This window comes from Nelumbo lutea, chromosome 6, assembly GCF_056320005.1.
Source record: "Nelumbo lutea isolate HS-2025 chromosome 6, American lotus-T2T, whole genome shotgun sequence".
In the NCBI taxonomy this organism is placed as follows: Eukaryota; Viridiplantae; Streptophyta; class Magnoliopsida; order Proteales; family Nelumbonaceae; genus Nelumbo; species Nelumbo lutea.
The window spans coordinates 70265655-70282683 of NC_142689.1; the positions used below are offsets into that span (position 1 = coordinate 70265655).

The following is a 17029-nucleotide window of genomic DNA, read 5'->3' on the forward strand; positions in this document are numbered from 1 at the left end:
CCGGATGTGTTGTGGGACGTTGTGGGGCACCCCCTTGGCTATGTTGGGATTAGATTCGAAGATCATCACGCATTGATTTTTGTGGATCCCTACTAGATAAACTTGGCTAAGCTTTGCCTCTTTATCAATAGAAATTTATTAGGCCCGAGCTCAACCATCGGGCCTAGATCTTGAGCTCAAGCCCAACCTTATATAAAGCCCGAAGCTCAAGCTTGAGCTTGAAGCTTGACTTTGATAGGTATATTATAACACATTAATTATATATTATTAGTAATATTATATATTATATAATATTTTATACATTTAATATATGTAATACTTTTTTCGCTATTAATTTTATTATTATATAATATATTATTTATTATTAACATATATATATATATATTATAAATTATATTTCTGTTATACATTTAATATTATCAAGTTGGGCTTATTTGGGAAAGCCTGAGCCCGAGCCCGCAGGCTTAGAATTCTGTCCAAGCTCGATTTAAGACGGGTTGGGCCGGGCTTTGCCTCTTTATCAACAAAAAATTTCCAAGTTCAAGTTCGAGCTCGGCCCAACCTTCGGGCCTGGATCTTGAGCTTGAGCCCAACCCTTATATAAGGCCCAAAGCCCGAGCTCGAAGCCCGATCTACATATAAAATGTCCTTTTTTTTGTGTAATTTAATAAACTACTATTATATTAACTTGGTAATAATTTATAAATAAATATATACTATATAAATAATGTATATTTCTATTATATGTAATAGTATTGGGCCGGGCCCGGACTGGGCTTATTTGAGAAGGCCCAAGCTCGAGGCCGTGGGCTTGAAAGTTTGTCCAAGCCTGAAAAATATCGGGCCGGGCCGGGCTAGAGCGTCGGGCTACCCGGCCCATGAACAAGTATACTCCCTATCAATTTTTCTCCCACTTCCAGTTTCCAAGTCAAGTCCACCTGAACCTGAGTCTCTCACCGTGTGGGAAGGTTATCGCGTGCCGATACCCCCCGATACTGGAGTAGAAATGGTAAGGGAAAAGAAATTGGGAGAGTGGATCTATCACATCTGTCTTGACCAGCAGTGAGTAATCGGAGAGTTTCAGGAACAAGTGAAGAACGGGAACAAATCCCATTTTGGATTGCGGAGGTCTGCGTTCTTCTTGATTTGTATTTTGACAGCAACAAGGAAGCTTCGGTTTTTAGAGGAAGCTTTTGATCCGAAATGGCGAGAAATTGTTTCGATATTCGAGTCCTCCTCTTAGCTGCAGCTGCCGCATTTATTTATATCCAGGTTTTTTTCCTATTTTTGTTCATTTTTTTGTCTTTTGATTTTCTTTTTGAAATTCCTGAGTCGCTGTCCATATTTCTTGTTTTTAACCCGCTGATTTGTTGTGCTGCCGCGCAATTGTTAATTTCGATTCATTTTGTTCGTGTGGATTAAACTCGTTTCGTTTACTTGATCAATTTTTACATTTTCCACCATATTCTTGCAATTGTCTGTCCTGAATTTTATTATTTATTTATTTATTTATTTATTCATTTCTTTTGAAGCTTGTGGAAAATTGAAGTACTGAATTATGGATGTTCGTAGTCCGCAATTGAATTGGTCCCGTATGCTTGAGCAATGTGACGTTTTTATTCTGTTTAGTTTTATAGGTTTTGTTTGATTCCCCGTAAAATGGATGAAAATTTTCTCAGACTGAAATATTTTCTCTAAAATTTTATCCAACGTTGGATAAAATTTTATTTTCTATATCGTTAACAATAAAACAAGTTGAAAAGGGCGGAAACCAAACTTTTAACTCTAAAAAAGGTGTAAGAGTTTGACATGAGTTAGAGTCTGTATGACTGTATGTGCAACTTGGTAGTTCAGGTTCTTTGTAAAAGAGTCCAGGCAATACAAATTTGTTATACGTGGTCATTTTCTTATTCTTCATGACTTCATCATAGCCTTACATGGACATCAAACATTTTCTCATTCATCTCTTGCTTCATATAAGCTATTCCACGATGCTTGTACAGCCAATACACCTCGGGGATATTGGGTTTCTATTCTTCTTTCTTGGTTTGCGCATTGATGCTTTTCTTTTCTTTTCTTTTCTTTTTCCCTTTCTCCTTAGATGCGGATTTTTGCCACACAATCAGAGTATGCTGAACGCCTTGCAGCTGCGGTATGCTTTGGCTTTCCTGGTCCCATGCAAACTTAAATTTAGTTATTATGGTAGAAGTTTATGTCTTTTTTTTTATTATAACTGTTTTATGGTTGTATAGAACAATTCCAAAGGATTATTGAAGACATTTTTGTGAACCTAGGTGCTACAATAGGAATTTTGTAATTCTAATTAAAATATCTTTATGAAGATGAATAGAACAATGTAAACCATAACTTCATTTACTATAAGTATGAGGTCTGAAAAAACAATTTTGTCCCTTTAGGTGTTTATTGGGTTATCATGGTGGCATGATGGAGTTGATTTGCTGGCAATGTTAATATGAAGACTCCACAATGGGTGTCTTTACCTGTTATGGGCACTCAGACTTTAATATTGACACAACACTTGAGTGGACTCGTCTCTTTGTCAAATTCAAAATACCTGACTAAAAACCTTGAATTCTTAGGATAAAATGTAGGTATGATATCAGCTCTAATTGGTTATACTGGACTAGATTCGATCTTCCTTCTGGAACTTGTCGGGCCTTTAGAGATGACAAAATGGGTTTACCCTACTTTTTTATTTGAAAGATAAATAAAAAAGAAAACTCATTAAATAGAATAAACAGAATACATCACCAGGTGATGAGAAATCACCCAAAAAACAACAACAACAAACTAACCAAACATCCAAGCCACCTTACAATTGCCCAAAGAATTATCTCCATCAGAGAAACAAAATTAAAACCCACTTCTGCCCAATCCATCGATACCTAACCCAAAAGTCCCACTTCTCATCTCAATTGCAAGATACAACCCTACTTCTCATAATTTTCAGCCTTCAAGTTCACTACCCTTATCTTGCCCTCCCATCTCCAAGTTCATGAAAGCTTTTCTTGCAAATTCTTCCCCATCCCAGAATAAGAGGCCCATTACTTGGATTTCAACATCTGCCATTTCTTCTAGCTCAATCTTCTTCTTAACTTCTCTTATCTGATCTGTAATCTTCTCGTCATCACTCTCCTTCAACTCCAACTTTACTTATGATGGTCTAATGTCTTTAGTTTTCTTTTTACCTTCTTTTTTTAGTACTCCTCGGACTGGTTTCCTTTGTAATGCCTATGAGCCAAGGATTACCTTGTATAGCTTTTCAAAGGGGTAAGGTTTCTCTGTCCACCATCATGGGCTTTGTTTTTCTTGATTATTAATAAAATCCCATGGTGGCCATCCCTCCACCAAGAGAATATTTGGAGTTAAAAAATTATAATACTTGATAGTATAGAATAACAACAATGGATTAATTTAATTGTGTAATGTTGTTTGCATTGATTTATGTTTGGCATTTAATTTGCTTTCTTTTGAACAATTATTCCAATAGCTATTGAATATTTTACATGTATCCATGTAAAATAGTTACTGGGTAGAAGATTCATAAAAAAATAGTTACTAGGTAGAAGGTGACTCCTATGTCTGTCAGTGCAATATTAATTCCATATTTGGTTTTTGCCATTTCTTGAAAAGGGAAAGGCAAATTTTGTGGGGCAAGTGTTGATAAGTGTTAGAGAGTAGGAAAGAAGCTTCTTATGCTCAACAATATCGATGAGTCAAAGGAGAGAGACTTTTGTAAGGAATTAGACATGCTTCGTTGCATCATTATTGAGGAAGACAAAGCAGGGGAGTGGACTTGAAGACAGTACATGATTGCCAGTGCATCCAAATGCAATGAAACACAATGGACCTCAATAGAATGATCTCCAGATGCACCTTATTATGCTAGGCTATCTGCTAGGGAGTGAGAGGGTATAAGAATCCATCTGAACTAGCTATTCATTTTGGATCCCAAAAATCTGACCTTTTACTGAAGTGGTACAGATACCATGTCCATCTGAAAGAGATTGCGTCCATCCAGTAACAACTTGAAAACCTACTTCTTTCTCCCCTTTTAAATATATAATTCTTGTATTCCTCATGAAAAATATTCTATATTTTCTTCAATATTTACAGTTCCTTGCAGACCCATGCTTAGAATTCATTGGATTTTAACAGGTAGAATCTGAGAACCGTTGTACAAGTGAAATGCGGTTGTTGATTGACCAAATAAGCATGCAACAAGGAAAAATTGTGGCCCTTGAAGGTGTTGCCTTTACTGTAGTTTCTAATTAGATCTTTATTATTCATGTGTTATAGTTAACTAACTTTACTTCTGGTGTTTCCAAGCTAAAAATGATCCTATTTACATTATTTTGTTTAAATCACGCAATACATGGTTTTATTATCTGTATTCTGTACCAGTGCATGATTATGGATAAATATGGTATTTGCTCTAGGAAAAATTAAAATGCTCCTCTATCTCCTTACTAGAAAAAGATAATATTAATTAATTATTTGGTCTTCTTAAACTAATATGTTGTTGCAATTTCAGATGAAAGGAAGCGACAAGATGAAGAGTGTAGACAATTGAGGGCCCTTGTTCAAGATCTTGAAAGTGTGTTCCTGTCCATATATGCCAATTGCCACCCTCTTAAGGATTTATTTCTTTCAATTTTATGTAAATGTGTAAAAGCATATTTTGAGACCATACTCTCTAATGAAATTTCTTATCTATGTTTTGTTGCAGTCTTTATAGTTTGACATGCTCTACATACTATCTAATGAAGTTTCTTATCTAGGTTTATATCCAGTCCACCCTTCCAAGGCCCTAGATAGCTGGGACCAACATTGGGTAATGGCCCTTGATAAATAAATAAATAAAAAGATTTTTTTTTTTTTTTGAGAAGAGGTAAGGTATCAATTCATTAAAATGGAAAAATAAAGGACCCATGTACAACTAGAGGCTGTACAATGGGGAAGTACAAAAGCCAATTAGACCAATATCCCATTTGAAATTACAAAAAGATTTTCAAACTCAAAAAGGGAACTAAAGAAAGAACTGTCAATGGCTAGCTGGGCTGATGACCAAGAAAGCGGCTTCCCCACTATTTTCTGCCACACTTCCTTCTCTTGACAGCCTTTGTTGTGGAATAACCTTGAGTTTCTTTCCTGCCATATCAACCAGAAGACTGCTCCTGGAATCAAAAACCATATTTACTCAAACCTTGTATCCACCACCCTTTCACAAAAGCATCCACTGAGGCTGGACAGCAACTTCTGATAGCAAAGATCCTGAAGATTTTCACCCAAATTGTAGGTGAAACTGCAATGCAGTGACAAGTGGTTATCTGATTCTTCTTCCCTGTTACATAACATAGAGACACACCTAGGTGACTCAATCACCATTCCCCTCCTAATCAAGTTGTCTTTTGTAAGAATCTTGTTCAGGTAGGCAGACCAAACAAAAAAAGCCTCCTTTGAAGGGATGTGCTTGCTTCATATTACATGCATGGGAAACTCCTGCTCTTCCTCTTGAGCCAGTTTATTATAAAATGATTTTACCATGAACTGGCCCTTGCTATCTGCTGACCACACCCGTCTATCTTCTGCATTAAGATCATTTTGCATGCTGTGCAGCTTCTGGAGTAGCCTTCCAAATGATTCAATCTCCCAATCATTCAATGCCCTTCTGAACTGTGGGTTCCAAACATATTCCCCATTTTGAAACTGCACACAATCAGCCACTTTTTTCTCCTTATTCGCAGAAACTGCAAATAATTCTGGAAAATCATCCTTTAACTTATTGTTTCCACACAATCAGTCTAGAATCTGACTCTGGTTCCTCTCCCCACTTCAAATTTGATTTCCTTGCTGAAAAAATTGTAGCTTTTTTTTTATTCCTTTCCAAACCGAACAACCAAACGACTGGTTTGCTTCTCCTGGATCCCACCCCTCATTTCTTGTGCCATATTTTGCTTCAATTACTTTTTTTGACAAGCAGCTCCCTTGCTGCTCAAACCTCCAGAACCACTTGCCAAGCAGTGCTAAGTTCATTTCTCGAATTGTTCTTACACCCAGTCCATTCTTATTTTGTTTACACACTTTTCCCAATTTACTAAATCAACTTCTTTACCCTCCTTCCTTCTCTTCCATAAGAACTTCTTTACCTTCCTTCTCTCTCATTTTTCTCTCAATTTGAGAAGTCATCCCTGCTGGAATTGGGTAAAGTGATAGTAAATAAACAGGAAGAAAAGATAGAACAGTTTTTTTTTTTTTTTTTGATAGGAAGAGAAGATAGAACATGTTTTTATTTTTGATAGGAAGAGAAGATAGAACATGTTTTTATTTTTGATAGGAAGAGAAGATAGAACATGTTTTTATTTTTGATAGGAAGAGAAGATAGAACACTCTTTATTAACTTGAGTTTACCCCCCTTCGAAAGATGCCTTGCTTTCCAACCAACCAGCCAGCCTTTTCTCAATTCTCTCCACAATTGGTTCCCAAATAGCCATAGCGTTGCATTTGGCTCCTAGAGGCATTCCCAGACATCTTAAAGGAAATTTACCTAATTTAAAACCGCAGAAATCAGCTCAAAGCTGCAATTCTTGCACCTCACCTTCTGCTACCAACTCACTTTTGTGCGCATTCAGATGCAAGCCAGAGACTACTTCGAACCACCAAAGTATTGGCATCAAATAATCAAGCTGCTCCCGTGAAGCATTGGAGAAAAATATTGAGTCATCTGCAAACTGTAATAGAGGAATTTCCAGTCTATTTTCTCCCACCGTGAAACCCTCCTAAAAAACCACCCAACACTGCTCTCAAAGTTAATTTTCCCAAGACTTCCATCACACACAAAAATAGCAGAGGAGACAAGGGATCACCTTTCCTTAAGCCCCTTGAACACCTGAAATGACTGCAAGCCCTACCATTCACCAAAACTGAAAAAGTTGTAATGCACACCTTCATCCAATTCCTCCACCTGGAACTAAAATTCATTCTCCGTAATATGTGGTCTAGAAAATCCCAATTTACATGATCATAGGCTTTTTCAAGATCCATCTTGCATAACAAACCAGCTCTTCCACTCCTAACCCTAGAATCTATCAGTTTATTATCTATTAAACCCCATGTGCTAGTTGTCTTCCCTCAACAAAAGCTCATAGGAACTCCAAAGTTACATAACCCGTGACTGGTTTCATTCTTTTGGCTAGCACTTTAGATAATATTTTATAAAAACTACCAATAAGACTAATCGGTCTGAAATCCTTTAGCTCCTCAGCCCCTTTCTTCTTTGGGATTAGACAAATAAAAGTGGAATTTAGACATCTTTCTAAAGCATCAGAAGCATGAAACTTTGATAAGACTGCCATTAAATCCAAGGTTCAAAATTTCGATATGTATCAGGCCGTATTGGCCGATACGTATTGTATCATGGGCTTCCTGATATGCCCCTGCAGGGGGTGTTTTGGGGTCTAACCCAGTTCGGGGGGTAGACGGGTGATAGGAATCAATCAGAACCCTTGAAGATTTATTCTAGAAAGAAGAAGGCCTTACAACAGGTCCTGATATGGCATAGTGATGGTACTTGGGATTTGGACCGAATTGAGTACCAAGGGTATTTTTGTTATTTTTGCAATTTTCTGTGGGGTCCAATGATAGGGTTTAAATTGTCTAGTTATAGTTTGTTTATGTTTAAAATTTGAGAGTTATTGCATAAGTAGAATTGGAGTTATTGAGTCTTCTTTGAATTGAAATAGGATATGCCAGCTTAGTTTGAATCCTACTAGGATTATTGAGTCTAACAGTTTTACTCCTAAAACTGTTATGACTTTATGAGTCTAACAGTTTGACTCCTAGGATTACTATGAGTTTAGAGTCTATAAATATGTATGGACGTTTTACACAAAGGCAATGAATATGTTGAGTTTTCTTCAGCTTATGCTAGCTATGGTGAGTGATTCCCATGCCCTAGAGTGATTCTAGGCACCCTGTGAGTGATTCCATGTACTTTCTCTCTTCTTTCTCTCCCTATTTTCTTTCTTATTCCTTTAAGAAGCCATTACAACCATTAACAGTCATAAAACTCTGATCAAGAAGACCATTCAACATTCTCTAAGGACTAGAACTGAGCTGGTCCTACATCAACGGGCCTTAAACTGACCCCTCTGAACCAGGTTGGAAAAAAAACTAAAAAAAAGGATGTGAGCCAGGCGTATCGGACTGTACCGATATTTTGAACCTTGATTAAATCTTCTTTCAGGAAACCCAGCACTTTTTGAAGAACTTCATAGTGAAGCTGTTTGGGCCAGGAGCTTTATCACCTTCTATTTTCATTTATTGTTTCCCATACCTCCTGTTCCATAAATACCTTCTCTAGAACCCTCACCTGTTCCTCCAACAGCCTGCTGAAATCTAGCCCATCCACCTTAGGCCTTCTCTTCCAATCTTCCTTGTAAATATTTGAAAATATACATTCTGCTGCTTCTTTAATTCTTTTTTTGTCCTCCACCTCTTCCCCATCCATGACCAGCCTCTTTATCAAGTTTTTGCTTCTTCTAGCATTTTCCATTTTGTAAAAAAAAAAAAAAAAAGAAAAATGGTCGCCTTCACTTTGACCTCCGTCTCCATTTCATTTCGTCTTGAAAAGTGAGTTTGTCAAAATCTGCTTTTGGCACTCCACCTCTTTTTATCTTCTTCTGAAATTTGTCCATTCTATTCAGCCTTATCCATCTCCATTATAATGTCCAAGCACTCTTTCTTTCTTATCTCCACCCATTAAAAAACCAGCTTCCTCCAGACCTTTATCTTCTCCTTAAGGCATTTTAATTTCTTACTAACTATGAAACTTGCTGAACCATCAAAATGAAACCGAGACCACCAAGATTCTAAAAGACTCACAAAACCTTCCTCTTCCACCAGAGGTTCTCGAATCTAAAAGGAGATGTTTAGGTGGAATTCCATTGCTGTCCAAGAAGATTGGCCTATGAACCGAAACAATGTTTTAAAATGCGGAGACAAGGAAAGAAGTAGAGAAGCCACCATAGAAATGAAAGAAGGTTAGGTTACAGGCTGTGGCATAAGGTAATAGTAAGAATTCTTGGTGGAGGAGATGGAATGAGAGGAGAGAAATTTCAGGCCGGTGGGGAAGTGGAGGTTGGAGTTGGGTATTGAAGCTAAACACTTCCTATTCGAACAGGGATGGAGAAGAGGTAAGGCATATCTAAAAATCAGGGAAGGTAGTAGGGCTACGATACTCTTACCAGAGGAGGCTTGCTACTGGTTGAAAGGCTTTGTTGATGGAACAGTAAACACTATCAAGGAAGAAGGGTGGAAAAACTCAGTGGTTTGTTGTGGGAAGAGCTATGAAATGGTTCTGAGAAGGAATGGGAGAGGACGGTTTATCATGGTAACAGAAAACTTTGGCACCAACAAAAAACAAGAATTATGCATACCGGAAGGACAGAAGGGAGAAGGCTGTACTTCTTTCGCCAATAACATTAGGCCTTTCTCTTGGAAATCGAAAGGAAGGTTGTAGAAAGAAAGGATAACAAAATGTTTGAATGTGTTCCAACTAGCAGTGGTACCCCGGAGCAGAGCAAGAAGCAAAGTCCTTGTTGTCAAGAGACTATGATAGCAAGTTCAATTGGAATCTGAAAGTTAGCACTTGAAGAAGGGAGAGGCAAATGGGAACACAGAATGGTTTTAATGGCTGATAGGACTGTAAGGGATTGGATGAAAGTCTTAGATGCAGTTGCAGAAAGATTGGGTTTAGAAGGTGATGCAGTAGTATTGCCGTTTGATGAGAAGAAAGCCATCCTCGATACAGGCAATGAGAAACTGAGCTTCAATACAGTCCAAGTAGATGGAGGATTGATACAAATACAGAACTGGGTACCGTTATGCAACGAAGTTGTGCCAAAGGACTGCAGTTTCCGGATCAAACTCTTAGGACTCTCCTTTAATCTCTGGAATGAACAGACCTTAGGAAGAATCGTCAGAGCCCTAGGAGGTGTTCTTTTGGAGCTTAACCTGAGAAGCTTGCATGCTGTGGAGATCAAAGTTGCAGGGATGAAGCCTGAGAACCTGCCTCGTGCATTCGACATTCTCTCAGATGGAGCTTGGTACAGGGTTTGGCTGGCTTCGGAAGTTGAGGCGTCTCTTTGGGGAAAAAGACCAGAGGTAGGGGACGATGGTGAGGTAGCAGGCTGGAGCACACGTGGCACCCAGGGAATGGTGAAGAAACCTGCTGCGTGGGAAAGAGCAAAAGGGGAGAATGAACAGTTGCATGGGATTACCACTTCTCGAAGCTTACCTTTAAAAGCAATTAATTCAAAATTTTTGAGTTAAAGTCAAGATCTTTAGGTGGCCCTTCCTATGCTGACTTGGCCAGAAGAGGTTGTAACTCGGTGGGTCTTAACAGATTTACCACTTCTGAACCGGCTGTAAGGGTGGTTGAACCAAACTATGGACCACTTACCATCATTAGTGGGCTAAGTTGTCACGTAGGGCAGGACAAACTTAAAGAGACAATAGACGAAAACTTCCATCTATCTTCTTCCAGAATAGGGGCGGCTGAACTGTTTGACTCTCTGAAAACGCGAACAGTTGGAGGTAAGCGTCCCCCGAGCTGGAACCTTTGTCTGGACTGTGGCAAGCAGGCTTCCAGTGTAGCTGATCACCCAAACCTACGCTACAATAGGGGCAAAATAGAAGAAAGAGAGGAGGAAGACCAATGGTGGATAAGCTACAGCACGGAGAGTGGTGAAGAGGGGAGTTTAGAAGACTGTGCAAGTTTGGATGGTTCGGTAGAGGAAGGTTTCCAGGAAGGACAAATCAAAGAGGCATTAAATCTAGAGCAGTTCTTTCTTGAAGATCCGATGGGTGTACAGAAGACAGATTTGGAGGCTTTGGTGAACATGAATAGGGTGGGCCAAAGCTCAAATTTGGACAAGCCTTTACCAAGGTTTTGCCCCATGCAAGAAGCTGATAAGGTGTTAGATCATGCTAACCCAGATCTGAACAAGGGTACATCACAGAGAGGTGGACAATCGGGTAAAGGAAAAGGTATTTGTGTAGACCAATTGACAGGGAATAGTTCCCTCCAACCCAAGGAGATAGAAAGCTCCAATTGCTCTTTACAGGGTTTGAAAACCAACCACCCTCCTTTGCCCCTTTCCCGCAACCCTTAGTTGAAACCAGGTAACTCTGACAACTCTGTCAATTCAGTTTTTGCTACTGATGAGTGTTCTGTGTCCCTTGTTCTAGATTCCCTTTCCATCCAAGAGTCAGAGGCCCATGGACAGGAAGCCACAATGAGAATACAGGGGGAGGATGGGGAGACAGTAGTGGGAATACATTGCAGGGATAAAAGGATCTGGGGTATCATTGAGAGGATAATGGGTGAAGTGGAGAGGAATGAATTGCAAAGGGAGGGTACAAATGGGACCGAAAGAGTTATTAGTGGAGAGAATGAGATAAGGAATGAGGAGAGGGTTAGATGTGGAGAGCATGGAAAACTAGATAAAGGGGAAAAGTGTAGGGAAGATTCAGTGGCAGAATTTGTGGGAAAGCTGGGGTGTAAACTGAAGAACCCAACTAATTTAAAAGCATTTCTACAAAGGAGGATAGAAAGATTAAGAAAAGAAACCCTCGTTATGGAAACTCGAACAACAACCAAAGAAACCTAGTAGTAGATCGAAGAAGCAGAGAGATCGAACAAGATGTCTTGGCAAACTTACATTGATGACCATCTGATGTGCGAAATCGAGGGCAGTCACCTCACAGCCGCAGCGATCATCAGCCAAGACAGCAGCGTTTGGGCCCAAAGTGCCACCTTTCCTCAGTTTAAACCTGAAGAAGTAACTGCCATTATGAATGACTTTAATGAAACTGGATCCCTTGCTCCAACTGGCTTACATCTCGGTGGCACAAAGTATATGGTGATCCAAGGAGAACCAGGGGCTGTTATTCGAGGCAAGAAGGGCGCCAGTGGTATTACTGTCAAGAAGACCAATTAGGCCTTGATCTTTGGTGTCTATGATGAGCCACTTACTCCCGGCTAGTGTAACATGATTGTCGAGAGGCTTGGCGATTATCTTATTGAGCAAGGTCCTTAGTTGCCTTGTGAATAATATTACATAATTTGAGGTCATGGGAAACTGTGTGGAAACAAAGGTATCTGGTTCTTGGGCGTGGTAGAAATGCTTTATTTCGTACTTATGCTTTGTCTTTGTATTCTCCCTGTTGAAGGGGTTATGATGATTTTCAAGTGAGATACCTATTGATCTTATCTATCAAAAAAAAAAAAAGATTAAGAAAAGAAATTTGAGTGAAGTTGAAAGATTAAAAAGAGATATTGAGGGGGATAAGAAGTTTGGGGCTAGAGGGGACAGAAGGAAAGGGCTTAAGTAGATTTTGGTGGTGATAGGGCTGCTTCTTGCAAAACTGTAACGAGAATCCTAAGTTGGAATTTGAGGGGGCTGGGTAGTGCCAGAAAGAGAGCAACAATTAAAGAGGTGATCAAGAAGTTCAATCCAGATGTTGTATTACTTCAAGAATCCAAAAGAATGGATTTTAACTGTAGATGGGCGAGAAGTGTTTGGAGAGCTAAGGGGATTAAGTGGGCGGCTGCTCCGTTGTTGGGGTTCTCAGGTGGGATTGTGACATTGTGGAAAGAAGATGTGCTTATAGGATTGGAGGAGTTGATAGGTGATCATTCTGTTTCTTTAAAGTTCAGGCAGGTGAAAGATGGTTTTGAATGGGTACTAACAAATTGTAGGTGTTCAAGACTGCTATCAGTCTTGATCATTAAGAAGTTTCAAATTCGATGATAAGAGAAAGTGAAGAAGAGGTAGAAGAAAGAGTGGTGAGAGAGCAGTAAAACACAGATTTTGAGGAGAAGAACAGAATGTCAATATTCTGCTGCCGCCACTTTAATTTAATATATATATGTTATGCTAGTTACATGAAAGGACATATTTGCCCTTGGTGTTTACATCATAACTGCTAACACATAACAAACAATATAAAAAACACAGATTTTGAGGAGAAGAACAGAATGTCAATATTCTGCTGCCGCCACTTTAATTTAATATATATATGTTATGCTAGTTACATGAAAGGACATATTTGCCCTTGGTGTTTACATCATAACTGCTAACACATAACAAACAATATAAAACTGAAAAATAAATAGCAACTAGGAATAACAGAATAACAAATTGAGCACAGCTATGACTAGATATATTCTACCCTACAGACAGAGTGGGACCACAGCTGTGGGGCCCACATCAATGTTCTCTACACTCCCCCTCAAGTTGGGAGTATATGATCATCATTCCCAACTTGGATAGGTCCGCTTCTAACTTCTTTCTTGATACGGCTTTAGTAAGGATGTCTGCTAGTTGCATATTGGATGTGACATAAGGGAGGCATACTTCTTGAGATGAGACCCTCTCTCGTACAAAGTGGCGGTCAACTTCAATGTGTTTGGTTCTGTCATGCTGTACTGGATTATGTGCTATATTAATGGCGGCTTGATTATCACAGTACAACATCAGGGGCTTTTCATACTCAATACCCAACTCCTCAAGTAGAGATCTTAGCCATAGGATTTCAGCCACTCCGTTGGCCATGGACCTGTATTCTACTTCAACACTTGACCGGGAGACAACACTTTGTTTCTTACTTCTCCAGGAGACAAGATATCCTCCCACAAGGGCACAATATCCTGAGGTAGACCTTCTGTCATCAACACTCCCAGCCCAATCAGCATCCGTATAGACCTCCACCTTCATGTGATTGTTGTTCTTGAATAGTATACCCCTACCTGGGCATCTCTTCAAGTAGGTTAAGATTCTTTTTGCCGCAAGAAGATGTGTGGTTCTAGGAGAATGCATGTATTGACTGACAACACTAATAACATAAGTAATATCTGGCCGAGTGAGGCAGAGATATAGGAGCTTTCCTACCAATTGCTGGAACATAACTTTGTCTTCAAGAAGCTCTCCACTCTCGGCACTAATCCAATGGTTCTGTTCAATTGGTGTATCTGTAGGCTTGACACCTAATTTTCTAGTTTCTGCCAACAGGTCTAGGACATATTTCCTATGAGAAATAAAGATCCCCTGTTTGGATCTAGCAACCTCAATACCCAAAAAATACCGGAGTACACCAAGGTCCTTCACCTCAAATTCTTGATGAAGAAGCAGTTTAAGAGACAATCTCATGGCTATCATTCCCTATGACCACAATATCATCAACATATAGTGCCAGTAGTGTCAAAGAGGACTCCGCCCTCTTGATGAATAGGGTATGATCTGACTGGGCCTGTACATAACCAAACTTCACAAGAGCTAGTCTGAATCTATCGAACCAAGCCCTAGGTGACTGTTTCAAACTATACAAAGCCTTGTTGAACCGGCAGACCTTCTTACCTATTTCTGCATCATAGAATCCAGGAGGCAAATGCATTTAAACTTCTTCCTGTAGATCTCCATTCAGAAAGGCATTTTTCACGTCCCTTTGGTATAAAGGCCAAGTGTGACTTGCTGCAAGGGACAATAGGACTTGAATAGTTGTCATCTTGGCTACCGGTGCAAAGGTCTCCAAGTAATCTATGCTATAAGTCTGTGTAAACCCTTTTGCAACTAACCAAACTTTATACCTCTCAATAAATCCATCTGCATTATGCTTCACCGTAAATACCAATCTGCATCCAACTGGTTTCTTTCCTTTGGGCAAATCAACTACCTCCCAGGTGTTGTTTTTCAACAGGGCATCCATCTCAACTTGCATTGCATCTTTCCATTCAGGGACTAATAGGGCTTCTTGCACTGTTTTTGGAATAGGGACATTGGAAATGGAACTAAGGTAGGACCTGTAGGTAGGAGATAGGCGATCATAGGATAAAAAATGGGAAATACAGTGGGCTGTGGATGTGGTACAATGTCGTTTCCCTTTACGGACTGCAATTGAAAGGTCAAGATCATCTGTAGGGGAAGTTTCTATGGGCTCTGGGACTGTAGTATCTGGACCTGGAGCTACAGATGAGATTGGAGCTAGCCTGGACTGCTGATGATCATGATCAACTTGCTTGCACCGCTTGTGATAAACCCGCAACTCCTGATCCCTCTGACTACCCTCACCTTTGCAGCTCTCATCACCCAATGGAATAGGTAAAGGAACTGGCCTGGACTGCTGATGATCATGATCAACCTGCCTGCACCGCTTGTGATAAACCCACAACTTCTGATCCCTCTGATCACCCTCACCATTGCAACTCTCCCTCAACTCCTGACCCCTTTGACTACCCTCACCATTGCAGCTCTCATCACCCAATGGAATAGGTAAAGGAACTGCCCCACTCTCACTGCTCTCCCCCTGAAGACAAGAACTCAAACCCCCACTCTCACTTCTCTCCCCCTAAGGGGAAACCCGAGGATAATAGGGTATCCCCTCAAAGAAAGTGACATCCATGGAGACAAACTTCCTCCTGGAGATAGGATCATAGCAGCAATAACCTCTTTAAGTTTGTGCATAACCAAGGAAGATGCATTTGGAGGCTTTGGGTTCAAACTTGGAGTAATGGGGTACGAGAAGCTGAACAAAGCAAGTACAACCGAATGTCTTAAGAGGAATAGAAAACAAGTCCTCATGTGGGTGTAGGAGGGAAAAAGGAGATCGCATATCAAGGACCCTAGAAGGAACTCGATTAATAAGGTATACCGTCGTGAGGATAGCATCACCCAGAAGCGAATAAGAACATTGGAAGTAAACATGAGGCTTCTAGCCACTTCCAAAATGTGCCTATTCTTCCTTTCGGCAACTCCATTCTGTTGAGGTGTATGAGTGCAAGAGCTCTGGTGGATAACCCCATGATGAAGAAGATAAGATGTCAATGATTTAGCAAAGTATTCCTTTGCCTTATCAGATCTGAGAACTTTGATCTTGGCATCAAACTGGGTTAGGATCATTTGGTGAAAATTTTGGGTCAGGGAAGGTATCTCATCTCGTGAACGCATGAGATAAACCCAAGAAAAACGGGTATGGTCATCAACAAATAACAAAAAATATCTGTACCCATCCATGGAAGGGATATGATAAGGCCCCCAAACGTCAGTATGCACAATATCAAAAGAATTATCACTCCTTTTATTACTCAATAAATAAGGCTTTCTACAATGCTTAGCAAACTCACAACTTTCACACTGTAACTGATACAACTCAATAGACTCAAATAAAGCAGGAAATAGACTCTGTAAAGATCGAAAAGACAAATGACCTAATCGTTTATGCCAAAGCATAACCGGACTCACACTTTGAGAAACAAAAGACATCTTCTCAACTGACTCTCCCTGACAGAACCGCTCCCTGAGCAGATAGATCCCATTCGCCTCACGGCCAGTCCCAATCACCTTCTACGTCTCCAAGTCTTGAAAAACACATCGATCAGGGAAGAAGGTTACTGAGCAGTTCATATGCTTGGTAATACTATTGACTGAAAGAAGGTTAGTATCAAGCTTAGGAACATGCAAGACAGATGACAGGGAGATAGTATCTGAAAGCTTGATGTCACCCTTCCCAGAAATAGGAACCAGGGAGCTATCAACAATAGATATCTTATCCCTACCAGAAGACAAATGGTAAGTAGTAAACAATGAAGGCAAGCTAGTCATGTGATCAGATGCACCTGAGTCTATTAACCAACAAGGTTCAGTAGTACCTGGAGCTGAGGCATGATAGGCTGAAGCACGAGTACCTGAATGGGCGAAGGTAGATGTGGCAGGGGCTGATGGAGGCTGCGGTGGCTGAGCTGAATTTCCAACTTCCCTTTCTAGCTGTATTAGGGCAGCCCGAACTGCAGCTAAGGTCTCCAAAGATGTTCCTTTTGTGCCAGGTGAGGATGTTGAATCAGTGTTCACGGCTACATGAGCAGTGCCCTTCTTGTTTCTTAACTAAGCAGGAACCAAGTGAGGATGCAATTTCCAACATGTCTCTTTTGTATGTTTGGGCTTCTTACAAT

General features: G+C 40.0%; 1 protein-coding gene and 1 pseudogene across 2 annotated transcripts in view; both read left to right on the forward strand.

The window, feature by feature from the left end:
* Positions 1-917: 917 nt before the first annotated feature.
* CGL1 (alpha-1,3-mannosyl-glycoprotein beta-1,2-N-acetylglucosaminyltransferase) overlaps positions 918-17029 on the forward strand; it is a 50660-nt gene continuing 34548 nt past the window's right edge. Inside the window, exons 1-4 of one of the 2 annotated variants that reach the window (XM_088949289.1) lie at positions 918-1272; positions 2102-2152; positions 4180-4267; positions 4556-4618. In XM_088949289.1, the coding sequence (XP_088805415.1) occupies positions 1204-1272; positions 2102-2152; positions 4180-4267; positions 4556-4618 (271 nt within the window). In that variant the 5' untranslated portion in view covers positions 918-1203. The remainder of the gene's footprint in view (positions 1273-2101; positions 2153-4179; positions 4268-4555; positions 4619-17029) is intronic. The other variant, XM_088949290.1, reaches the window with a different exon arrangement.
* LOC148849534 (profilin-1 pseudogene) lies at positions 11638-12255 on the forward strand (annotated as a pseudogene).